Consider the following 27,604-nt stretch of genomic DNA (forward strand, 5'->3'; position numbering starts at 1 on the left):
GCTATTGTTCTTTTTTAAAGATACAGATTTAAAAAAAAAGAAACACTCCCATTTTGGCCAAAAATTAATATATTATAAATTTTCCGATTTTGATGAAACTATGGTGAAATAACCAATTATTAATGATGATGAATACTGCAATTTAGAATAGTATAACGAAGCTGCTGAAGGAATTAATAATAAACTTAAATTAAATGTCGCTTTCATATCCCTTTATTTGTCAGAGAATTACCTTAATCGGATACAATCATTTATTTTTGCAGCTCAGTTTATTTGTATAGAGTTTTATAATGTTTAATCAACTAACACATTAATATTTGTAAAAATCGAGGCAAGGATGCTATCAGGAACTTCATATTCGAAAACTAATAAATAGGTTCCATTTCTTACAATAGATGGCGCCAAATGTCAATTACACTGATATCTCCCACACATTGCTTTTCGACTTTTTAAATCAACTTTCATTAGGAAGTTAACTGTTGATGCTTTGAATGGTGGGTGCACTTCCGTCAATAGTGGCATTCTAGCCTTTTGAGAGGCTGTCTTCTATTACCAAAGCGAATTTTTGATTTGAGTGAACTGAATCAATTAAAGATATCGAAAAATTGTCAATAGTGACTTTTAAAAGTCTCCAAAAATGACTAATAAGGAGGGTGTGGTCTATGCCGGTGCTAGTAACGATGCAGAGGCCAAAATTCATACACAGGTAAATACCTTTAAATTAATCAAGAAATGTGATATTTCTTGATATTGTGTTGTTTTTAAAACATTTATTAAGAAAAATGTACGTTTAGATGAATTTGAAGCATTTTATGGAAGTGGCGTTCTGTATCATAATAAGGATAACATTTGTTTAGATTTTGTTTACATTTCTTATTAATGTAAGATGAATATGTTAACATTTGTCAAGCTAATCAATATTTATAGCGGATGTATTTATTTTTAGAACTAGTATAATTTTAGGTTTTATTTTGCTTTTTGGTTTTGAATCATTAACTGTCATTCTTGTGACACTCGTGCCTTGTCATATATATAAATATTAAATGTATTATGTAGTAAGCATGAATTTGATCAAGTATTTTTAATTTTCCGTCGTTCTTTATATTATTGGTAGGTAACTTCAAGGACCAAATATTTTTCCGTGCCTGTTTACCGCGGATATCGAAAAATTTATTTTCATTTGCCATTAAATCAGAATGGTAAATTTTATTTTTTGATTTGAAATATTAATTTTCTTAACACGTATGCTATGTCGACACTAATTACGTGCGAATTTCGAACATGCGAGGAATGATAATTGATTCTTTGCGAAAGAATAACAATTAGTTTCCTTTGCTATTGCTATTAAAATTTCCTTGTAATTTTTTTTCTAATTTCTTTTTATTGCTGTTTTGACCATCTCAGCTAAATTTTGGATGTAAGACTTAAATTTTTGTTCGAAAAGCAAACGATTTTAAAGTGAATAGCCACTTACATATATTTTTTTAGGTGAAAGAAAGCGAAAACAATAATAAACAACCATCTTAAAACTGGAAAGTAATAGATAGTGAACCAATATATGTCAAAAATAATCAAAATTTACATTTTGATATCTTAATATATTTTACTCTGTATATTTATTTTGATTTCATTATTTGTATTTCAGTTATATCATTTTGTTAAAAATTCCCATTTATAAATAATACAAACAACAACAACAACAACAAAAAAACAATGTCAACTTTATAAATATTAGATTTTACATATTTTATTAACATTTTTTAAAAAATAATTTGGCCTGTATCAAGGGCTTTTACAATACAATTGATATGAAATTTTCTTGAGAAGAATCTTGATTCTAGATGCATAGATAAGAAACATACTTATTTATGAAATTAATTATGTATTTCTGAAATTTGTTTTTTAGCATTATTAATAATTTTTTTTCTTTCAAACTAGATAATTGTTGTGAGGTTAAGTAAATAAAGCAAAAAAGGAAAAAATTTTAGGAGAATAAAGAATTATAATTCTAAAAGCTAAAAATTTTGTTTTTGTTTCCATGTTTAAAGATTTAGCTTTATCAAAATTTTAGTAATTTATTTTTAATGTCTATACTGGTATGACATTCCATTCTACTTTATTTATTACCTTTATGTTTCTGACATGTGAACAAAAAAACATTTTGTGATATTTAAAAAGCTTTAATAACACAAAAGTAAATATTTAAAAAGTATCAAATCAAGTGCAATTTTGTATATGTGCTAAAAATGTAGGTCTTATGTCAATTGTGAAAAAACTATATGCAAAATCACTCTGTATTAAGAAATAGCATCTTCATATATAATTTTTTGACATTGTCAAAATTATATGTTACATATTTGTAAAATTATATATATTACCATGAAACACCAAAATAAGATAGTGTCTACATTTGTCAGTGAGTATCGACATTTTCATCTATTGAATGTGGACACTCACTGAAATCTCACTACATGAATGCTAACACTCACTGGAGATAGTTGACATTTACCAAATACTGGTCTTTCATTGTAGCATATATACATTTGCATCTGTCATGTTAGTTTAAAATATATAATTACTCAAAAGTATTACTTTCTGTTATGTAATGGCTTCATTTTAGTCTGTTTTAATTTAATTTAATTTATTGTATGGTGAAGTAATGTTCTTTTTGCAGACATTTGTAAATATAATAATTTAAAGGAAAAGCGACTAAACATGTCTGTGTTAAACCTAGGCATATTTGAAAGGCACTACATTAAATGCAGTCTATCAGGGTTCATTAAATATATTTTAATTAAAAAATATTAAACTGTGGATGACCATTTGATAGATTTTAATTTAATATTTTTAATAAAGATCAAAGAATCTGATAGAAAACAATGTAAAACTTTTCATGAACCTGTTAGGGTTTCTTTATTATCCATAATTTTAATGAGTTTTGAAATTCATGTATACAAATCACTATATATATATATATTACTATTTTTACATTTTTTGTTTATGGTAGAAAATATATATCATTATTCATTAACTGTTATTATTCATTAAATAGTTATTTATTATTAAACTTTAAAATTCTGTCTTGTAGATATGCATAATTTAAAAATTATGAATTGAAGAGAAAAATTAATAATATTCTCACCGACACAAAAGCAATTTGTTTCGCATATTTGAAGGATGACTATTGGGAAAAAAAAACAGCAACCCCAATGTATTATAGATATAATATAAAGTTTTTTAAAAGAGGAATTTCATGTTTCGGTTACATTTTAATAAATTTTTGTGAGAACACCAATTTATAATAAGTATTCTTCGTTTAATATAAATGTTTTTGAAGAATTAATTCTGCCTTATATGATTTCCATTTTTTGCATTATAATCTGGTTCAAAATGTTGATTATTTTATATTTTTAATTGGAAAATGATGTATGACATTAAAATAATTATATTGATTTAGAAAGAGTAGGAATTCTTTCATGCAGCCTCTGGTTGTTTATAAAGAGAGAAATTTAAACCATATATATCGTTTTAATCAATCCTTTTCTTGTTAGTCCTTATTAACAACCCAAGTATACGTCTAGAGTTATTTTTATGTGTCGAGCTTAAGATTTACATTTTTTATGGTAATTTCTCTGTAAATGCAGTAATTGTTTTTAGTCGCCATATGAATGATATAAAAATTTTGTCCTTTAAGTAGTTGGCAGAAATTATTTCATAATTTCTAGTAGGTAGTTTGAATAGGTTTTCAGCAGTATAATTTTAACGAAATTTCCAGTAGGTTGAGACAAAATTAAATTTATAAATTTGATCTTGCTTGATTTTATAACCGATTTTCAGTAGATATTAATTTTTTTGTAAAAAGATTCTGCTGCTTTTTTTTTTTTTTTTTTTTTGCTTTTAGAATAAATAATTTATTATGTTCGAGAATGTCTTTCACAGAATGAAAACATCGTAGCATGGAAGAGTGTTTTGAAGAACCGCGTTGGCCTGTTAGTAAGGTGTCGTCTTAGGAACCGCAGGGCTTCAGGCTCGAGACTGGGTTCCACCAAAGAATCATCTTGTAAGCGGGCCTGGTGCATGTTAAATCCGTCGGGGTGAAACGTCCTTCCGCTGGTGTGTTCCGTAAGTGTGAAGAGGAGGTGCCAATTCAGATGTCGTCCTCCTTATCTGATTGCGGTTCAAAGTGACGAGGTCCGACCCAAAATAGCCCTAGTTTTGCTTTACAACAGGACGTTAATATAACTAAACTAAACTTCTGAATTATTCATGATAATTTAAAGATAGATTTTGAGAATTACCTGAAAATCATATACTTTACTTTATATTAAATCCTAGATTTATTTAGTAGGAAAAGAGCTATGTATTCTTTTATAAATAGATTAAAAAGCTGATAAAGGCGTCATTTTTCTACTGAAAGGTATATCTTTAACTAGAAACTAGAATGAATTTGTAATCTGTTAATTTTTTCAGCTTATTATATTTTGTCTTATAAAAGCTTATTTTGAAAGTCTAGGAAGATTTTACGTTTCGTTTCTATTGTAGTTGTAAAAGTACATTGTTCTAAAAGAAACGATGAGAAATTAGTGAAACTTGTTGATAAAATGTTTTATTAAATTATAATTTAATGTAAAAATTAAAAAAAAACGTTTTTTAACTTTCTATTTAACTTGAAATAACTATAATTTTAAGAGCAACAACTTTATAGATCGATTTTATAAGTTGATTTTAAATAGTATTCACATTCGTTGTAGATTTGTACGTCTATTATGTCAAACTAGTTAAAAAATAAGCTATTCAAAAATTGAACAAGTTTTCGATGTTCTTAGTTTATATACTTTTTATTTGAAATAATTTTTACACTGGCCTTAAAACTCAATACTTTTTTTATTATTTAATTCATTTCCCTACAAATTTTTTCTGATTTTGATAATTTTTTTAAAAAAAATTATTTGATATAAATATATAATGTTTTTATGAAGATGAATTCAAACTCATTTCATTTTTCCAACGATGTATTCATTATCGCGCGCTTTTAAATTAATATAAAAATTTGTTTGCTTAGGACATAATCTAGTAAAAGTTCTATTTCGGAGTTATTTTTATTTGCTATATATGTATATGCTGTTAAATCTGTACTTTACTATAAAGAGTGGTATTTTGAGCAGTTCCGTACCGGATCTGGATCACTCAAAGAAACGATTTTAATTCTTCCAAACAATTATTTTCAACAATTCCTCAATTATAATAAATTTATAATAAATCAAAACTTGCTTATGATGCATTGTACCTTCTTTAATAAAGAAAATAAATAAATAAAACATGATTTCCGATTCGATTGCTTGGCATGTCCGTGTTAACCGGAAGTCATAAATTCAGGAAGAAAAGATTGCTTTTATGTAACATTTCCTTTAAACTTAAACGTGCTATAAAGCTTCTATAAAATTTCCATTTTTTTGCCCGTGCTTTGTGTTGCACACTACCGTCTGCGTTTTGTAGTTTCTGGAAAAGTTATTTATGGCCAGAGTAAGTCATGAATAGGAAAGTGAATATTGTTGTCAGGATTTTGCCTGTTATTCGATGGTGTGTTTTTTTTTTTAATACCTACTACTAATAATGATTTTTACGCTTTTTTTTTTTTTCTAATTTATGAAGAAAATAACTAAAATAAGAAATGCTCGTAATTAATGATCTTGCTAAAACAGTATACTGATTTAAATGGGAGTTGCTTCTAAGGAATTGAGAACTAATAACCATTTTTTTGGAGTTTCTGTTGATTGTGGAAAGTGTGTGCATTTTGCGAAGCATACATAATTTAATTATTGTAACCTATTAGCGCAACACATTATACCAGGCTCGTACGAGGTGGCGGATGTGACGTAAAAATTCTTTGATGCCCGGAGACTCTATTTTGGTCAATCTAATTAAGAGACAAACGCGAATTATCGTTTCTGTTATACAATATGAGAAGTAAAAGGGAAAAATGTCTTTTTTTCAATATAATCTTATTTATTACAACCCTCTTATATTTCTGGAATCCACTCACCATTTTATATTTTTCACCCTCTCTTCAAATGAACTCGTCTGTCTGAGAACAAAAGTCAGCTACCAAAACTTCAGGACCATATTATATTTATAATACAATAATTTATCATTTTATAAAATTGCTAAAGCTGCTTTTTTTAAACGCCGTGGTGGTCAGGTCTCGGCTTCGGAACCGGAGTTTTTCAGGTTAGAGACCCGATTCCGCCGAAGAATCGTCGTATAAGCGTATTTGGTGCACATTAAATCCGTCGAGGTCAAACGTTCTTCCGCTGGTGAAGTGTGGAAATTTGGAGTGGAGAATGCCATCTCAGATAGTGTCATCATCATCGTTCTCTGACCGAGGTTCAAAATTACGAGATCCGTCCCAAAATAGTCGTAGTGTTACTTTAAAACGAATCGTTAATATAATTGCTTTTTTAGTGTTTTGAGAAATAGATGTATTGTTTGAGTTCGCTACCTATTCCATAAATCTGTTAAAAACATTAAAAACTTGTTAACGCTAATTTGTTTGCATTAAATTTAAATATGTATTAGGTAGATATTAGAATAAATTTGCATTAAATTTAAATATGTATTAAGTAGATATTAGAATAAATTATATCAAGTTGTTAGGAGGATATTTCAAGCATTTAAAAGTGAGACGACAAATGTTAGTGTTATTAACAGTCCAATTTGAGCATTAATGTCCTTAGTATTCCCCCAATTCAAAAGGAGGGAGAAAAAAAAAAATCAGATTTGTCATTGAATTTATAAATTGCAGTTGATTGCAGAAACTTCTTGAAGCAGTCACCTCTCTTACGGTTCACTTTTGTCCGGAATATTCGATTCATAAATGTATGTTAAAATACTTATGAATAGCCACTTGATCTTCCTCGAGGAGCAGAGGTAGTCGTTTATTGAAACTGCGTTGAAATCCATTCCTTGCGTCTTACTGAAATTTGAGGAGGATGCTGGGAATTGATTTCAGAAGAGGGGGAGAAAAGGGGGAAAAACATGCGCTCATAAACAACACCGGAAATAAAATAGAAATATTTTTTGCTTTCCTGTTATAGAGAAAAAAGTTAATTTCTCTTCTCTTGGGGAAGGAGTGTGGCCCAGGGAGGACCTTATGAACAATAGTAAGGATATACAGATCTTTGGCATTTATCAAGTATCTTTCTCGCGCGTTCTTTGGCGATTGTTTTTAATGATTAATTCCTAGCATGCAGTCTATGCACTTTTTTTTCCGACTGGTTGAAACCAAAATTTGACGTAGAACTATGATTGTAGTCACCAGATTGTATGCCAAATTTCGATTTATTCAAGTCATCGTGTTTACATGCATTCAAAAGTACAGAATAACGGATGGTCTGCAATTTAGATGTTAAATCTCTTTACCAGAATATCTATCTTATTAAGTTTTGTAGTTACCTTGTTCATTTTTAATCTTACCGCTAGACAAACAAACTTTTCAATGGATTTCGCTTGAAATTTGAATGAAATCAATATGTAGACTTTAATCAAATTTATAGAATTTCAACCGTCTAGTTTAAACCATTTTTGTGTTCTCATGTTTACAGACATAGTTTTTCGTATACTCGGAAGATATTTAAAATATGGAAATTCGTCAAAATCTCGAATCTGAATTTTGAACGGTTTCACTATTTTCTCTTTACATACTTCGTACACGAGAAAGCAAAAAGGGTCTATGATTATCTTCCGTGTACATGTGGGTATGATGATTCACAACACAATAAGGAAAATAAATACAATTTGTTTGACTTTTTTCATAAAAATTGTAGATTTGTTTTAATTTTTGGATAAAATCCAACATCTGTTACAATGTATTGATTTGCTTATTTATATGTGTTTGAATGCAACATCTTAAAATAGTATCGAGCTAGATGCATGGATTTTTGTATGCAGTCTATACAAAATTAATTGATTGGTGGCGAATTTTGGATATAACTGGTCTACTGGAATAGATAGGTGGAGTTCAAAATTGTTATTCATTTCTCTTTGCTATTCGATGAAGCAGAACAACAACAACAACAAAGAAAAAACGCGTTGTATTTTCGAAGTATACATAAGAGTAATTAGAACTCACCCGCTTATTTGATCCATATATGAATTATTAACTTGTGTATATGAATATTCCAAAAAATTACGGAAAAGAAACATGCAGGTCTGATCTGTATATGAATTATTAACTTGTATACATGAACATTCCAAAAATTTACGGAAAAGGAGGGTGGAAATCTAATCTGTATATGAATTATAAACTTGTATATATATGAACATTCCAAGAAATTATGGAAAAGATGGAGGTCTGATATATATGAATTATAAACTTGTATACATGAACATTCCAAGATATTACAGTAAGATCTCTTTGCTTTTCTAAATTGGATTCTTCCTGCTGAAGCATCTGCAGAGGCGGGGGAGGGGGCAAATGAAAAAAAGAAAAGAAAGATAGAGGTCACGTTCAACTCCTTCACTTATCCATATCGCACTCACCTCTGAAGGTGTATTATTTTATTTATACCAACCACGCACTCGTGTTTCAATCGGTCACGCTCGGTTGACCAACACCTGCCCAACGCACGTTGCTTCTTCATTAGAGGCCGGAGATATCTTTGTGCTTGTGTAAAGGTTGTGCAAGCTGGTCGTCTTCAGACACACCGGCCAATTGATAAATTAGTTAATGTAGGAAGGGACAGAAGTATTGTTGCAGTTTTTTTTCGTGGATTGTTTCTGTTGTAGGAATATACGAATCTTTGTCAGTTTCGAAACGTTTATTATGTATGAGTAGGGCTGTAATAAAAGACGGGAAGTGAGTAGTGGCTTTGTGTTTGTGTAAAAATTATGTATAGTTAGTTATTCAAATATTGAAAGCTGTAAAAAATTTCACGATTCTTTTTTCTCTTATACTGAGTATACGTGAAAAAAGAATTGTTATTGTGAAAAAAAAAAAAAAAAATTGAACTCGAAATTTTAACAAATTTCTATGTTTTAGACTCCCATGAATTTGTCTGCATGTGAACACAATTTAAAAATGCATTGAGCTAATACGATGAAATTTGATTTTTAGTTTTTTATACAAAATGTATAGATTTCTAGCAAAATGTGGGCAAAATCCGTCGAAGGGATGCCTGTCTGTCACAACGGCTGTGTGAATGTAAATCGACTCGATAACTGCAAAATGAAGAGAACTAGGTGGATAAATTTTGGTTTAGATTTAACACCTGAAGTGTAGATATGTGCCAAATTTGGTGCGAAATTCAAGTCAACACGATAACTACAAAATGAAGAGAACTAAGTGGATAAATTTTGGCGCAGAGATTTAACATCTAAAGTGTAAATTTGTGTCAAATTTTGAACGTCTGTCGTTGAGCTCTTTTACAGGCATGTAAACGGGTAACTTAAAAATTCATAACTTAAAAGTATGAAATTGGATATATGTTTTTGTGACTGCAAATTTTTGTTTTAATTGGCCTAAAAAGCGCCAAAATACGTATTTGTTTTTCTGATACTTGTGTATTATTCCAGCAATGAATCGCTTAAGATCCTCTAATAGGCTATTTCGTTACTGTTGTTCGCAAATGGTACACGCTTAATACATAAATACATTTATTAGAGTATGCGAGAAAGTTTTGGTGAGACCGCTGCTATTTATTTTTCCGGTGATTTTTTTTTTTTAAATGAAAAACAAATGGATGATTAATCTTAGAAAAAAAAGTGGTGTTTAGTTTGATGTTTAAATTATTTTCCTTCATTTTGAAACCAGACGGAATGTGTTTCATCAATAAATGATAGATTTCACGGCTGTAAAAAAAAAACAAAAATAGACGAACATGGCTGCTATTTTAAAATTCAATTTACAATTTTGATTTCAGGACCACAAATCAGATTTCATTTATTTTGCTTGTTGAGTTACTGCGTTCAAATACTTCCAAATAGATATAGACCGCCTGTCAGTTAACCCAAAATTTATTCTGAACATTTCATCAGCATTTCTTCTGAAAAAATTATATTCCAAATTTCATTCTTCTAGCCTTTATTTTTTGAATTATTGCGCTCGCATGTGCGCAAATCAACGGACTTCATGTACTCGGGGGGTTTCGTTCGGAATTTGCTACATTTGTGGTCTACAAATCTACAATAAAATCTACAATTTTACTCTCCGCATATGAAACCGCATAACGCATCTTTCTTGTTCCCGTTGTTGAATTACTTACTCTGTGCTCTCAACTGAGAAGACGCAATTGTAAATTGCTCTTCGGTTTGATTTAAAAACGATCAGGGGTGTTTGTGTTCCGGGGAAACCCCGGAATTCCGGGGATTTTGAACTTCGATCCCCGGAATTTCCGGGGATCGTCGTTCAAAAGGAAGTAGGAATAATAATGAATTATTTATTTTGATCTGGGTAATTTTGTTTGCTTTTAAAGCAGAAAACGCAAGGTCAGTGTGTGTGGTGAAAACTTTTCCTTTCTTTCTCCAAAGGCAGTGATAATGCGTGAAAAGGGGGAAAAAACTTCTTTTTTGTTCTTTCCTTATTGCGAGTTATGACTCATTCCCCCGGTTCTCGGACATTCTCTTCTGGATTCTTTTCGGCAAGTGGGCGCGGCAGAAAAAAAAGGGGGAGACTTCGTTCGACCAGATGTGCGATAACGTGACTCTGGGTTCAAAGGTCTTATCTCTACTGGCGTGGCGCCAATAAGTAGAGAAGGGGGATTTTTCGCCGTATTAGCTATTTGTCATTGATCGCTTCGCAACTTTTTTTTCTCCGCTGTGTAAAATTTTCGTTTCATTTATTGATGCACGTGTAAATTTTTCGTTTCGCCTATTGAAATATTTTTTTATTTATGTACGCAAGAGAATTTCATTTAGAAATTTCAGCATATGAAACAGAAATTACCCCTTAAAAATTCATATCTAATTAGTTTTACAGCATTAGATCCAGAGCTAAGAGGTAAAACCAGTACAATATTAGCTTTTGAAAAATTATCATCTTTTATGTCCCATATTTTTAGTGATAATGAAAAGTCAAAAGTAGAAGCTGAAATAAGGTTATAATACCAGAAATAAGGTTATTATACCAGAGTGATATTGATATCACCAAAGAAATGCTCTACACATCTGATGAAAGTGGAAATCAAGTCAAGTGTACAATTGATAAATATTGGTCTAAAGTTTTTAATTTAAAAGATGATTTCACAAATGATTATAAGTATCCTACATTGGCTAAATTGGTCAAAGCCTGCCTTAGCTGCTTCCATGGCCCATTAGTGGAAAGTGCATTCAACTTAATGGATACACTTGTCACTGACTATAGAACCTCTCTTAAGATTGATTCCCTAGATGCAGTGCAGACTATTAAATATGATTTAATGGCTTCTAAAGAAACCTCATGTGAAAAATATGGCTCAAAAAATCCAATGACTGATCCAATTCACAAAGATCTCTTACTGAATATGAACAGAAGTTGGAAAACATATCAAGAGGACTTAAAAACATGTATTTCAGATGAGTCACCTATAAAAGTCTCTGAAAAACCTTCTACATTAGCAGAAAAGCAAACTGCTTCTACCTCTGCATGTGCAGTTCTCGAGGAAATTTCTTCAACTGTAAATGAGGAAAATAAAAGTCAACCTTCCTGCAATTATGAAGTTCACCACAAAAGAAAGACAAGCCCACAAACATCAGAAAATAAAAAAAAAGCAGCAGAAATTAGATAATTTTTTTTTTTAAGAATTAATTCAGGTAATTTAAAATATTTGCATAAAATGTAGTAGTTTATATGTTTGAAAATTTATGGTTATTAATTTTGCAAAAAAAGTAATTCATTGAACTTTTATAATTAGGTCATTCAATACTTCATAGTTGTAATTTTTCATTCCCCCCCCCTTCTCGAAACTCCAAAATGCCGGTAGTAAGTCCGTAAAAGTTTCAGGGGATTTTTTGGGGTCCCACAAACACCCCTGAACGATGAAAGTAGAAAAAACAGGTATTAATAACTGTCTAAAATGCCCATTTGGAGCAATAATTAAGGTTTTTAAAATGTCCACTAGAAGTGCTCATTCGATGAAATGATTTATGGCATTTGTAAAATAGTATTTCTTGATGAGTACTCTCTGAGTAAATCGCACTTTTATAAAAAATTCTGATTTAAAAATCGACGAAATGTTTGTTTTCTCAGTCTTAGGGAGGTGCAAAATGTTTAAATTCATTAAAATCGCCAGCGCAAAATTTTTGGTGATTATTCTACATCGTGTATGAGAAAGGAATAAGTTTGGAAATAGATGTAATTAGGTCAGCATGAGTTAATTTTATTTATTTAATGAAATAAACTATAATTATTCGAAACTAGATGTTATAGGCAAACGTGGATTTTCAACTATTAAATTAGACAGCCGCCCTACTGCCGCTGAGTGAGAAGAGCTTTAGACAAGTCAAATAAACAATCTAGCCAATCAAATAAACAAATTAGTCTACCTGCCAAATAAAAAATTGTAAAAATTCAAGTTCTGTAAAATAGTAGGATTACAAAGTATGTTTATATCGAATTAGTGAAATATTATTAACTAAAGTAGCATAATTTATTTTTTAATTAAATTTTGGAATATTAATTCTACGTTTAACTAATTAAGTTGACTTGTTCTATAAAATTGTTATATTTTTATAATTTGCTGTTATATTTTTTTCATATTTATTATTTTCCTATAATTTATTATAATAATCAGATGCTTTTATTTGTAAGTAAAAAGAAATCATTAAATAATAATGATACACTTTTCAAGAATTTTTCTTTTTTACTTTAATTATTTTATTCCTGATAAACAGTTTTAAAAAACAAATAAATAAAAGTATATATTTATAATGTTATTAAAATAAAATAATTCATTAACATGTTATTTAACTAAAAACTTGTTGAAATGTAAAATTAAATTGACCCTTAAATTAAGAGAGACCCCATTGTGTACACTGCTTGGGTCCGCAAAATGCCCCAATCTGCCATAGATACACAACTCTAGGAGCGCCGAGTTCCGTTCATCAAGCGTTGATTTTTATACCTCTGAGTAAGACGAGAGTCATGGGATGACATAATAAAGCTCATCAATGATAATTTGTTCGCCCACATCAATTCGCAGTATCTGTCACGTTTTGACTTCAGCTGGTGTTATCAATCTTGGGAGAAAAATCAGGCCTCCTCCTGCTAAATTCGAGTGCAGCTGTTCCGCAGTCTTCTCTTCATCGACATGGTGGAAAACGTAGGATAATTAGACGGTCTTTTCATTTGTCTCAATTGTTTTTAAGCAAAAAAATGTATTTCTTTTTGCTTTGCGCTTGCACGTGCGTCCTTTGCTTTTCAAAAACTTTCATTCACTTCGTATAATGCGCTAAAGTATACTTTCTTGTGTATGGAAAATGTAAGAGAAAGTATATCGCCGACTTCAAACTTTAAAATGATTGGACTTCGGATTTTGACGAATCTCCCTGTTTCAGATCTCCCTGTATCTGAAAAACACATTTTTTCATAGTGTGTCTATATGTCTCTGAATACGATAATTGAAAACGCCAGTCTTATAGATTTTTATCAAATTTTGAACAAAATCCATTGTCTCTGAATGGCTGTCTGTTTGAGGACAAGTGTAAACGCGATGATAGCAAAAAGTAAAAAGCTAGACGGATAAAATTTAACTCGTAGTTTTAACATCTAAAGTGTAGATCCGTGAACCATATCCAACAATGAGTTGACCGTCATGTAAAAGCGATAACTCAAAAAAGCATGAATTCAGACAAAGGAAATTCGGCGTGGTTTTGCTTCTAAAATAGTAGTTCTTTTTCAAATTTTGGTTTCAATCGGCTGAAAGAGGGGAAAAAAACGGCTTCCAAAATGTATACTTGGTTTTCTTCACTGTACTACAAAGCAAAAAGCGCTCATGTATGCATGATATTATAAACAAGAACCAGAGCAAGTAATCTCGTTGTATTTACAATTCTTATTTTTAGGTAGAAGGGAGGTAGATGTGGTGGTGGTGGTGGGGGGGGGTAACATCTTTATTAGAGAATATGTGAGAAAGTTTCTGCGGGTTAAAATTATGTTTGGTCGCCACGAGTTGGGCGAAAAATTTTTGTATGCGGTCTGTAATGAAAAATTGTGATCTATATGAAATTTTTTGCAAGATCGCGATCAGATGGAATGTCAGTTTATTCTTTATATATTATATTCTTTGTAAAACGCAACAAGATAGAGAGATGGAGTTTGGTACACGATCTTAGCACTGAAATTGTTGATTTATATCAAATATTTTGATAAAATCCTTGTTCTGGTATGTGATAGAGTTGACGGAATTCCTGAACTCGACGATTCGTAAACTTGAGCGTAACTGTGTTAAAAGATAAATATGACAAGTTCAGTTGTATAACTGAACGTTGAAGTTTACAACGAAAGTAAACTACATATTTATATAACAAGAAGGAAGTGAGTTTTAAATAGTGGGAAAATAAGAAGGGGGAAAGAAAACTGGGGGAAAGTGAAAATTAAAAGGGGAAAAAAAAAAGGCATTTACATTAACACAAAATTATCGACAAAAGGACCATCTGAACGCATATGAGCACTGTGCACTCAAAAATGCAATAAGTCAGATGAATGAGATGGACAAGTATTCTGTAGGACAGAATTGTAGATTTAGGACCGATTTGGAAAGAACTAGTATTTCAGAATGTATCCTTGATTTCATTCATTAACTACAAAACTAAGCACAAAGCATTCCTTTTTGTGAAAGTATAAGGGGGAAAAAAATCTTGAATATAACTTGATTTAAATTGAAAACTGATATTTTGTGCTTCTTCCTTTTTTTCTTTAATATTAGTAAGTAAAAATAACTGAAAAAGATTGCAGTAAAATGTTCTGTTTATTTGCAAATTGCGTCTTCTTTAGATAAATATTCAGTTTGTTTAAATTCGTATATTAATATATTATTATATTCTTATTTATTTGTATAATAATGCACTTTTTATACATCTTTCAAGGGAGTGATTAAAAAACGACATATAGATGAAAAGATGTTAAATCGAAATTTTGATAAACAACTTTAATTATTTTAGATTTTAAGCTATTAGTGTAAATTCATTTAAAATTAATAATTTTAAGATATTTAAATATGATATATTGTTGCATTGTATTGAAAACACTGGTTAATTTTTAAAATAAATTTGTTTTAAAAGTGAGAGAAATCGTACGTTTATTGCAAATTGTAAATATTTAATATGTATATATATTGATATTATTATGTGCATGCAGATTGACGTCTAATAAAAAAAATCATAAAAAATCGAATTGCCTGAAAATATTTACAACATCATATTGCTTCAATTTAAATTCTTTGAAGGTTATTTTAGAGGTAGACAAAATGATGATGCATTTTTTTAATGGAATAATTCATTTTATCTTCAAAGGGAGATGGAATTACTACCTCACATTCTTCTTCATCATCGTTTTATGTAAGACGAGACAGTTTCTCTTCAATTAATTCATCCGTTATGAATAATTCCGTAGTTTTGATATTGATACGGTGCCTTAGTTCACATACTTCTCGAAAGTGAACTCGAAACCAGCGACTAAAACAGTCTGTAACAAAAGCTTTGCATCATATAAACGAAGTGCTTTTTATCATCACGTAGGTTACACAAAATGTATAACCGGCGCTTACTGTATTTAGATCCGATTTGGTCTGAGCTTCGTGCCGGTTGGCATTTCTCGGACCCGCCTGTGCAGTTTTCTACTTCTGTCGTTCTTAAGCCTTTAAAAGATGCCTCGATTTTATGCACTTTTCTGGTCTCTTTACTTGCATAGTAATGAGATAATTTTGGGTGCTAAATTAAATGTGCTCAAAGAAGTCTTCATGCTTGTTTTAAAGCTTGAGTCTAAAATTTTTGCATACATTTTTATTAAAAAAGAATCCAGTTTGGATCTTACAAAAATAACTAATCTGGCTAACTAATATGTTATAGCCTTTGGTAAATTGAAGGTTATAACTGTGTGATATCAGACGAGTATATATTAATAAGTAAGGAGATGTAGATTAAGATTTAACACATCTGGCATTATTTTATTTCTTTGATTAACGATGTGTTATCATTTATGAGGAATAAGGGAGAAATGTGCCCAATTGAGAACGGTTCTATTTATTACAATCCTGTTATTTCTCCGCCACCCTTTCTCCAGTTCAGGCTTTTATCCTTTTCAGGAAATACATGCTTCTATCAAATGGCAACTCGTCCATTAAAACTGCAAAACTTTGAAACTAATATTTAAAAACCTTTTTCGTTTTGAATCGGGTTTGAATTTTTCTCCGCATTAAAAATTTGATAAATAATGAAGATGCAAAAAAAAAAAAAATTAATCAAAAAATATATACAAAGAGTACGGAAAATTAATCAGTGAGTAGGAGTTAAACAAGTTGGGATGACTTTTAGGCCATTCACAAAAAATATCGAAATTCTCTTACTACGCAATAATTAAGGAAAATAATAAAATTCACTCATTATGCAACAGTTGCGAAGTGGCGGAAGACGAAAATCAACGATTCATTTGTTGAATGTAATGATGGTTCGGCTGCTCTGGTCGCAGTTCAGATTTGGCATACGGCCAACTGTGAGATGCTCCTCTTTTATGTTATCTTTAACGCAAGGCTCAGTTTTGCTCTCTTAATTGATTTCCCGTCACCTTTTCTTTTTATTATTTGTTTCTGATTTCACTTTCATGTTGCCACGCAGAAACTCATCCGCTTTCACAAACTGTAACTTTCTGTATTTTGTTCAAGTTCATTCAACAAAATAAAAAAAAGAAAAGAAAAAGCAGAATTGTCAGTAGTTTTCAAAATTACAATTAAGATAATTTTCATTAATTATTTTGGTCTCAATAAATTGTATGTCAGCCGCCTACTCATCAGAGTCATCCAAAAATATCCCTTTTTTTTCTTTCAGTACAGTTTCGCTACTAACATTTAATGTTTTTTTTTTTTTTTTTTTTTTTTTGCGAAGGTACTTTAAATTTTTCAACATATTGTTTTTGTCTTTTTCAAATATATTTCTCATTTTAACAATAATTTATTAATTAATAAAGAATGGAAATATTATTAGAGAATTGTATCGAAGTCTTTAAATTTAATTTAGAACTATAAATTATTTATTTTTAAAATATTAATTTTTATTTTTTTAAACTATAAATTATTTATATTAATTATTAATGGATAAATTATTTACATTAATTATTAATATATAAACTATTAATTTCTACTATTAGAATCCCTTATTGCCTGATTGCATTTATCTTGTAAAGAAGTTTCGGTTTTGGTATCGGAAGCTTACTGATTTTAGTCTCTGTTTTATCAGATAATTTTAAGTTCCATATGAAGATAGTCATCTCGTAGCTTCAAAACTGGAATCATTGTTTGTTAATTTTTAAATTACGTAATGATTATTTTTATTCTTTTGTATACGAAATACACAAAGGTAAATTATTATAATCGCCAAAAAATTCGAACTCGAGATTTTCACGAATTTCGATGTTTCAGACCTCTCTGGGTCCGAAAAACACAGTTTTGGAATTATTTCTGTCTGCGAACATAACTCAAAAGCTCTTTGAACTAGGCAGATGAAATTTGGTATGTGGACATTGGATCAAATTTGTAAATTTCTTTCAAATTTTAAGAGAAATCCATTGACAAGAAGTCCATCTAGCTTTACTAGTACAGCTGAATATGGTAACTATAAATTTTAATAAGATAGATAAAATCTAAAATGTAAATCCTTATCGAATTTTGAACTAAATCCCTCAATAAGTTGACTGTCTGTCAGTCTGTACTTTCGCATTCACGTAAATCCGATGACTCAAAAACGCTACGAACTAAGTGTATGGAATTTGGTATTTCATCTTGTTACTAATAATTGTAGTTCGTATCGAATTTGGGTTTCAATAGTTTGGGAAAAAAATTTTTCTAAAATGTATAATGAGATCTTGATGGATTTCCTACTAAGCACTAAACTCTCATTGACGGCTCCAAACATTCATGTGCTGTTATATATTGACCTAGATAAGTGGGGAAATAATATTTGGGAGTATGTAAGAAAATTACGGAGATACCTCCCACGCTGATTTTGAATACTAATGCAGGAAGTATGTGATATTACCGTCATTTTAGTTTCATCCAATGTATGCATGGAATTCCATTTGATGTTGATGGCCACATGCATAACATTTCTTCTTTTCTTTTTAAGAGCACGGTTGCATCGTTTGCTAGGTGAGTAACTGTTCCTGACACGCGAACACGACGATAAAACTTCGTGCCAAAAGCATTTGACAAATGACGACGACGCTTCGTTTTATGGAAGAAAAATGCTCGCCTGGAATTTTCTTTTTCCATTCCTGTGCCTGCTGATGGCGCTTTCGCATCAATTGAGTTTTCATGTTGCTCGAGTATTGGAAATAACTGCCGTTCCCTCTTTCTTCGCCGGAAGCTATATTTATCGATTTCGGACTCCCACCGCTTCCTTTTTTTTCTTGTTTAATATTCACCGGTTTATTTGCTTTATACTTCATAATATCTTCTCCAGGTTTGCTTTTTAAGAAATCATGATAGTGTTCGTCTGGAGTGACAGCGTTATCATTGCGGGAAGTTTGACTTTTTGGTTGGGTCAAGTTATTTTCGGATTATTGTACAGTTTTTTTTTTTTTTTTTTTTTTTTTTTTTTTTTTTTATCTTCCTTTCTTTGATATGAAGTTGGTACTAGAAGATTTGATGTTATATTTATAAAAATATTCTTAGATATGTTAACCCTTGGCAGTCGAATGTCTTCTCTCAGCCACCATTCAAGACAAAGCAGTTGCATGTATTTACTTTTTGGTGTAATAAACCGATCCATGCATTAAGTAAATAATTATGCATCGTATTCTTTCCGACTGCAAAGGGTTAAAAGATTGAACTGAACATAAATGGATGCATGATAATTCTCGCATAGTTTCACCAATGATATCTATATGAAATTCTGCTTTTATTTCTTGAGGCATGAAGTTAAATCAGTTACAAAAATGAAATGTGAACGCAGGTTCCGACAAATGAGTTTTTTTTTTTGTACCGTTTTGACAAATATTGTCTTTTGTTAAAGAATTATGTAACCAGTGAGATTGGTCTGCCTGAAACTTTCTTATTTTTTAATAAAGTTGTTATCCGTCCTCCACCGGTATAAAATTGTGGACCTTGGGTAAGGCCATCAAGAGAAGAGTGCAAAGAGTGCTCAGATTTATTTTCTTTTTCAGAGACCTGACTTGAGTTTTATGCTGCTTAATATAGAATGAAGAAAACTGAATATTCATTTTGAACTCTTATTTTTCGACCGATAAAAACAAATTTTGACACAGAATTACAGTTTAGCAACAAGATCACATATTAAATTACATTTGTTTATATCATTACGTATTTGAGTTATCACATTTACAGACAGTCGGATAGATGGACAAGCTTTTGACGGGTTTGTTTCAAAATTTGATAAGGATTTACACTTTTGATGATAAAAATGTATACCAACTTTCATTTACCGAAGTCATTGTGTTTTTAAGTTATTGCATTTATTGTTTATTTATTGTGAAAGTACAGACTCAGAAGAATGTACATTTTGGGCGTTGAACCTGTGTGTCTTATCTATTCAGCTCTTTACATTTTGTGGTTTTTGCCGTGCACTTACTTGTACTTTACCGTGCACTTACTTTGGGCAGTTAGACAGACTTCATCCGAATTTATTGCAATCAAAATTTAATAGAAATATACAAATTTGGTGTTATGGCCTCTTACCAAATTTCATTCATGTAACCCAAAGCATTTATATCGAGTTCACAAAAATCCGAAAATGCTTTTTCTTTTTTGTAGGAGTCTCAAACGTTAGATTCGATAATAACTCGAAGTCAAATTTTATGATGATTTCAATAAATTGTGTATTTCATACACAAAAATGTAATATATAATCAACTTGTAGATGTAACGGAAAATAATTTGCTTGGTTAAACAACATGGGCTTATTTAAAAATAAATAAAAAGAGCAGGAATGGCGCAAAGTTGATTTGCTAGGTTTTGAATTAAATTTTGCACAACAAAATAATAGTTTATTGTAGTTTACTGCTTATTACGTTTCACAAATTGACATAATAAATTGGTACAAAATCATACTCAATGAAATTATTTTTTTGAAATACTAATTTGCATTTTCATAAAAATCGCGTGCATACTTGGAAAGATATAAGTTTTATTTTAATCCCAAATTTTCCCGTAAGTTTTTTACTTATAAAATGAAAAAATTTCAACCAAATTATATTTAACTTTTAGAATTTGTAACAACATATTGTACTGTATTCAAATTGAGAGTGAATTCTATAAGTATTAGAAGAAATAGAGCATCTTTACTAAATCAAATTTAACTACACCGGTGCGAATTATAACATTTCTTTCCTTTATTCCAATAAAGGGCAGATTATGTGAAAATTACAGTTAAATACCATTAAGAACCAGAAAGATGTAATAGGTTAAATTTCAGTTGCTGTCCAAGAGAAGCTAAAAGACGAGAGATTTTTTACAAATTGGTAATCTGTAAATTTGAATCTTGGAATAGTTATATTGAATTCTATAAAAGCTTAGAAATATGCTCAATACACTTCCATACTTATAAATTAAATATGCAACATAAATTGCGGTAAGTTAGCATAAAATAATATTTTTTATTGTGTTGCTTCGTATATGTGTAAGCATTAAATAGACAATTTTTTCCATTACATTTTATCAGTTTTCATGCCAGGAATCATGCTGTCACAATCACGTGAATATAACATCAATAAGATTTCTAATGAAATCGCGGATGTTAGTCGGGTTGGGGCGGAAATCAAATCTGGTTGAGACCATACTGAATGATTAAAAAAATATGTTAATAGTTTTCCCTGCTTCTGCTAGTTCAGCAATTTCGTCCCAGTATAAAACCGAGTCGTCTGCATAAACACAAACTGTGCAAACATAACTAAACTTGCAATCGTTTCCTGAAGCAGACCGCATCTTTGTCAACTGTCTCGTGGCTTTGAACTTGTTCCCAAGGCCATTTGAAATGTAGCATTTGTTTAAGCTGTGACAATAAATGCCGTTGATGGTAGACTGATTGCATTCTTATCGGTGATTACATTTAATTCAGATCTAAAATTAGCATTTATTTGTATTGATTTGACATTGTATGCTTCTGACTGGCACAAGTATCTCAATTTAATTATGATTGTTCATTGAAATTGTATTCATCTTCTGATCAAAAAGATCGTATCTTGATTTTATTAAGGAACTTTTCAGAAGAACATTGACAGCCATTTACCAGGTGTTTGCTGATCACAAACGCGATGTTTAATCTCAAACGCGGCGATTTTTTTTTTCTTTTTTGTGGGCTACAAGCATTTATTTTTGCTTGATTTCATTGCCAAAGAGGGGAGGGAAATGTGCTTTACACGAATGAAATTTTTTACACACTTTTTTTTTCCCATTTCTTCCTTATTAAGATGAAAATCTGTAAGCAATTTTGTACTTTTCCTGATGTATTAAACCTTGTTAAATTTTGCACAGTTGTGTTTTGCCGAAGACACTATAGTGTGTAGATATTTCTAGAACCTATGTAGAGAGCTTGAAAAAATTAAGAGAATTACATAATATTTATAATGAATTATGAAAATGTCATTTTCTCTTTTATCTGGAATACCAGTGAGAACTAATGATCCCAGATCTGAGTTACACATACGTCGCACCCTTCTAAATTTCGCCCCTTTCACAATATGATTATGATCAAGTGTGTCTAATTTCGATTTACCAATCTAACACATTTTAGTTGAAAAAGACTTAAATTTAAGAAGACTTCAATAATAGTAATAATAAAAATCCCAGTTTAAGAATTAGAATCTATGGGATTTTATATTTTAATTCAAACTAACTTAACTGTTTTATTTCGCGCTTTTATATTTTATTATCAATTTACCAGTAATTACTTTAAATCACTTTATTTGAAACTGTTTTCTTTTAAACTTTAGATAAGAGAAGAAATTCGTTTTTCGCAGTATAGTCTATGAATTGTTCCTAACCAAAACCTCTAGTTTAAGGAACTGTATATTAAACAAAACAACAACATAAGGAGTTTTGAAGTTAGATGGCTACTACTTGCGAACAATGATTTGTTTTTGTCAAATTGTTGATAAATTCAAAAATATTTTATGTTTTAATGATATTTTTATGAACTATTTTTACCCAAATTTTTATTATTATTTTCTAAGTTCTACAGTTTTTGTAAATAATTTCCAAATTCCAATCTGGAAAAAAGATTAGATCACTTACTAAGTGATGATTTCTCTCTTTCTTGCAAAGTGGCGTTAATTCTTCCCCGTTCTCTCTCTCTTTTCAGTCCTTTCACCATTACCTTTACGGTAAGTTTACGGCTTTCCATTCTTTTTTGTTTGATCTTTTTCTTTTTCTTTTGCAAGAATTTTATCGTGGGGACATTTTCTGTGAAAACACATTTGTACCCAGCTACGGTGAAAATTGCTTAATTAAATATTTAATGATTCAAACAGTTAATTCTGTCGTAGTCTAATCTTTTAATGGTTCGTTTAATCTTTCAGGAATCTGAAATTTAATATTTCGATCGGAAAAGTAATGGTTAGGAGAGAGATATGCCAGAGGAGTATTCCGGCTTAATGGATCCACCAGTGTATCCATCCATTTAAGTGCCATTTACTTGACGTTAATTCTAGCAAAACGGAACGTACCGATAAAAGCTAACTTATTGCAGCAGCGCCATTAATTAAGTTTATGGGGGTTGTTCAACAATTAATTTATTACGGTTTTGTTGAATTAATTTTATACTGTAGCTGAGTTTCAGACCACTATCTGGTGATGGTATCGTTAACGTTTCTTTACACTGTACTGTTATTTACCTTCAGAAAAACTGAACAAAATTTCAAATGTTCAATAGCTTCACCATGAACAATGGTAGAAAAATCAGGATGAAAGATAGTCAGGGAACGATAGAAAAAAAATCAGGTATAAAATATTTGTAGCAATAAAGCAAATGATTTGTTTCATAGTAACAATTGCATATATTGTTGCTTGATAAACTTAAAAATAAGTTTAAAAATTAAATCAAAATAAAAAAAAGCAATTGTATGGCAACTAAATTGATATAATTGAAAAGATTTTTTTGGATTTGAATATGGTGTGAAATTCTTTTTGATTCTATAATATTTTCGCCGTTTATATAGGAAAAACGTCAATTTATGTTGAACTTTTTAATTAAATTTCTTATTTCATTCCGAGGTGCACAGTTCTTTCCTTCCCATTGTTTCAAACCGGTTTAAACTGGTTAATGACTTAAATTAATTAAGGCAATTTGTAAGAATTCAGAGAATGAATAATTTGGAAATCAAATTATAACTTTAGTTGACGATAAATCGCCAAATGTGACAACCTTCTGCATTATTTTCTAATAATCCTAAAAGCGAAAAATTGGTGCCTCAAAATCGATAAATCGCCAATTTGTTGCCTACGCATTTTGAGGCTTCGAAAAACTCAAACCAAAACAAAATCATGTTCTCACATGATAACATAGAAGCAATGTCTTTATAAGATATTTAATACTTGCAGTAACAGAGTTTATATATTGCTGTACAGTATAATATTATATTATTTTTTTCAAAATTAAGATAAAATATTGCACGAAAATAGTATTGATATCATTGAAAAGCTATCTTTTGTATTTTTGAAGTGGTGTTAAAGTAAATTTTGTTCCATAATATTCACCATAGCCCATTTGAGTGTGGCCAGAATATTTGAACTCAACTTCTAACTTGACGTATGGGGAAAAATGGCTTAGTAATAACATTATTGAGCAAGATAATTGTGATTTGTAAAATTTAAAAATGTTTAATAAGTCTTAAAACATAATTAAAATAAATAAATAAAGGAAGGTCGAATTTTACATGATGAAAGAAAATGCAAAGATCGAACCGGAGGCATGTTGGTGTGATAAAACTGCAAGTTGTTTGGAGGTCTATTTGTAGATGAATCTGCAAGAGTCTATTGATGTTCTTGGGTTGCTTGGGATCGTAGTCATCGATTTCTTTAATTCTGACTTCATCGCTTTTATTTTATTTATCAAAAAATTTGATGGACAGCTCTTAATGGAATTCATTGATAGTGGAGAATTGGAGATCTTTTTTGATATCATCATTTCGAGCATACCATTGCACATTGCTTATTTACCTCACCTTTCTCCAAAGTTACTAAGGTTAAGCATTAATATTCGATTTTATTTTTAATTAAAATTTTTTGAAACGCTCTTCTTTAGTGAGCACCCACTGTATAATAAGAGATTAGATGTCAAATTCGATAGTTCTAGTTCCAACGGTCTGCCTTGTAGTAAATTTTGAACTATCTTTTGTTCCCCTTCTTTCATGTAGCATTACGCAGCTTATAGATACTAGGCCATTATTTTAAAATAATATAGTATATAAAAAAAAAGTAAGATGTTTGGCCAGCTTTATAATTTTTCCAAACTACTTTTAGCCTTCACAAATTATTTCTTAGAGAATTAAAGCTTGTATTTCATTATAGAAAACATATTCTTCCATTTAAATAGTTACTAGCATATAGTTGTGGTTCTAAGTAAAGCATAAACATTACAAAAAATGTTTTTTTATTGTTATTTTTTAGCTTTTCTTCAAAGATTAGAAATGTTGACTATCTTAATACACTACTTGGTTTTATTGTTTTCGCAAAAGAAATAAGAAGTATAAGAAAAGAAAGCGGAATCATTATATAAATATTTCAGGTTTAATAAAACTCAATTTAGGTGGACTTGGTTTTATATTGTTAGCTTAGCTCCACGAGATCTATTCTAGGATGGACTTTGTTATTCTGAAACTTTTCTAAATGATGAGGTTGATACCTATGCTGGCACTTAGCTTTCCTATAGAACATAGTGCACAAATATTTGACGTATAATGGTAGATGCAACTCGTACAATGCTGGATTTTCACCTGAATCGGGTCTTAAAACTAAAGTCGAGATCTTATCACTAGACTGCTACATTAAGTTTAAGCAGCAGGAGAGAACAGATGAATTGTAGATTTGATCCGGTTTCAATGCAAGAGCGGTTTTTAGAATCAAGAAAAAGAATAGAAGTTTTTAGGTGATGCAAGATACAATATCGATTATTTGAGCCACTCAGTTATAAAGCGGAAGGGGAAAAAAAAAAAAAATAAAAAAAAATAGAAATGCAGTGTTTTGAGTTCTTTATAGTAGAATCTACTGTTCTTTTTTTATCTTAAAGAAAAAGGCATTAGTTCCCCCCCCCCTTTTTTTTCTGTAGAAAAAAGTAATTTGAGAAATTTCTTAAAAACTGGAATAGCACATCATAAATATCATCACAGCTCTTTCGTAACAGGAAAGAGATATCGTTCACAATCTGATTTCTGATATCAAAGTGTTCACATATATAAGTTGATAATTTAGAAATTGAAATAAGCTATACTTTTCGTTCCGAAACAATGAAAAATTTGGATGTAAGTCATTTCGACTAACAGCCTAATTAACTTAAATTTAAAAGTTTGATTTCTACAACTACTACTTATGGGAATGAGATTTGAATGATTTTGATTACTGCGATGCGCAGCGAAATATGTGATGAATAAAATCTTTGGTTTCCTCCCTAATACCACTTTCATCACTAAGCCGAGAACTCGTATTTTAGAACAGAATGGCCAGGAAAATGAGTTGGTAACGTAACGTTGCACTAAATAGCTTTCAAGAACTTTATTACTGCCATCCTTCTTGAGATGCCTAGTGGTCCGGACAAAGACGGAAGCGCAGAACTTATAATTTTCCGCTGGCATTATAAAAAGTTCCTCTCGGCCTCCGTACGTTTTAAGTGCTATCTTCCTCCTACCGTTTCCGCTTATTACTTGGCAATCAGTTTGTCTCCGCAGTAGTTCCTCCGAAGATGGGGCGTTCCGCGAAAAAAAAGTGTCGGAGCGCGGCGGCTGTGCCCCATGTTCTTTTGGCATCGATCCTTGGGGCGCTTGGCCCTCTACTTTGTTTTGGCCTTAATCGGTCCCTTTATGCGAGAGGATCAAAAAGAGCATCATCCCGCGTGCCGAAATGAGGGACGGCGAACTGTTTCCATGGCAACGAGGGGTGCCCCCTCCCATAATCCGCCAGGGAGGTGGGGGTGGTCGTCGCATATTGGTCCCCTCATCTGCTCTTGCGCATTGATTCGTACGAAGCACGCGCCTCGACCCCCTTTTTCGGGCAGCGTTCTTGGAGGAACACATCCTTCCCCAGAATCTTCTCTGGTGTGGACTGTGGTGGACGCTATAGTGAAGAGCAGGATTTTCTGCCCCCCAGCGTATCCCACCCTTAGCTGTCACCTGTCGTCTTCCACAGCGTTTTCAAAAAAGTTTTTCCTTTCTGTTTCTTCTTCTAAACTTTGTTTCGATTCGTTATCCCAGAAGGGGTAGGCATGACCCAGTTCGTAAGTCACATTCCTGTCGATGTCCAAGTAACGAGACCCGTTAGGCCGCACCACATAGACATCAAAGAACACCACCACAAGGTAAGCCCCCATTTAAACAACTAAGCTGATTGTTTCCTCTGAGTAACGTTAATTATTCTCTGTTGCATATGTTCTGGCACGATGTTTCGTTAGATGTTTTGAGAAGAAAATAAGTCTTTATGCATAGTAGGTTTTTGCTCTTAAATTTGGAAGCTATCTAGGGTAAATAGTTGGCTTAAAGCCATGATGCGCCGAATGCCTCATTTAAAAGAAGTAGAAAAGAGGGTTGCAGTCAATACGCCGCTTTATTGTTTATTCAGCCCTGCTAATTTTTTAAATTGAATATAGATTCATATATATTCATGTGTTGATATTTATAAACTCAAATTTTCAAAATATCCTGTAAAAATTCAAATTTTCAAAATATCTGAAATATTCAAAATATCCTGTCCAAAAAATGTGTGAACATACATTATTATTTAGGCGTAAATATAGAAATTTTTTTATATCTTTTATTTTACGATAAAAAGCCAAAAGCTTTTTGATTTTTATTTATGCAAATAATACCCTATGATCATATATGGTAAGTAAATTTTTCAGGGGAAAAAAAAAAAAAAAAAACTGAATAAATTTCTACTACTTGTATATTATTTTGGCAGTATAATATAATATAGTATGTATGAGAGACGCTTTGGTGATAAAATAATAAGACTTAATTTTTTAAAGCTATTTAAATCGGTAAGGTGAGAAATAGAACCGATGCCCTAGATGACAATTGTTGTTACTACGCTTTTGTATTTGCAATAATTTATTTTGTGAACATGGCATTCGTAGTACTATTTATTAAAATTATTTTTAGACTTATTTTTTTAAAAATGTGGATTTCAAAATAAAATAGGCGTGGCGAACTTATATACAGAGCGCGCAATGCGAAAAAGCGAGTGCTCTAGAGTCTCATACG

At 30.9% G+C, this 27,604-nt stretch overlaps 1 protein-coding gene across 10 annotated transcripts in view; it reads left to right on the plus strand.

The window, feature by feature from the left end:
• Window positions 1–453: 453 nt before the first annotated feature.
• Window positions 454–27,604, plus strand: part of LOC129981785 (ankyrin-1-like) — a 187,332-nt gene continuing 160,181 nt past the window's right edge. For 2 of the 10 annotated variants that reach the window (XM_056092792.1, XM_056092801.1), the window contains exon 1: window positions 26,427–26,703. In XM_056092792.1, the coding sequence (XP_055948767.1) occupies window positions 26,611–26,703 (93 nt within the window). In that variant the 5' untranslated portion in view covers window positions 26,427–26,610. Of the gene's footprint in view, window positions 707–26,425; window positions 26,704–27,604 lie in introns of those variants that run through there. The other 8 variants (XM_056092793.1, XM_056092802.1, XM_056092795.1 and 5 more) reach the window with 7 other exon arrangements.

This window comes from Argiope bruennichi, chromosome 8 (genome assembly GCF_947563725.1).
Source record: "Argiope bruennichi chromosome 8, qqArgBrue1.1, whole genome shotgun sequence".
Taxonomy (NCBI): domain Eukaryota; kingdom Metazoa; phylum Arthropoda; class Arachnida; order Araneae; family Araneidae; genus Argiope; species Argiope bruennichi.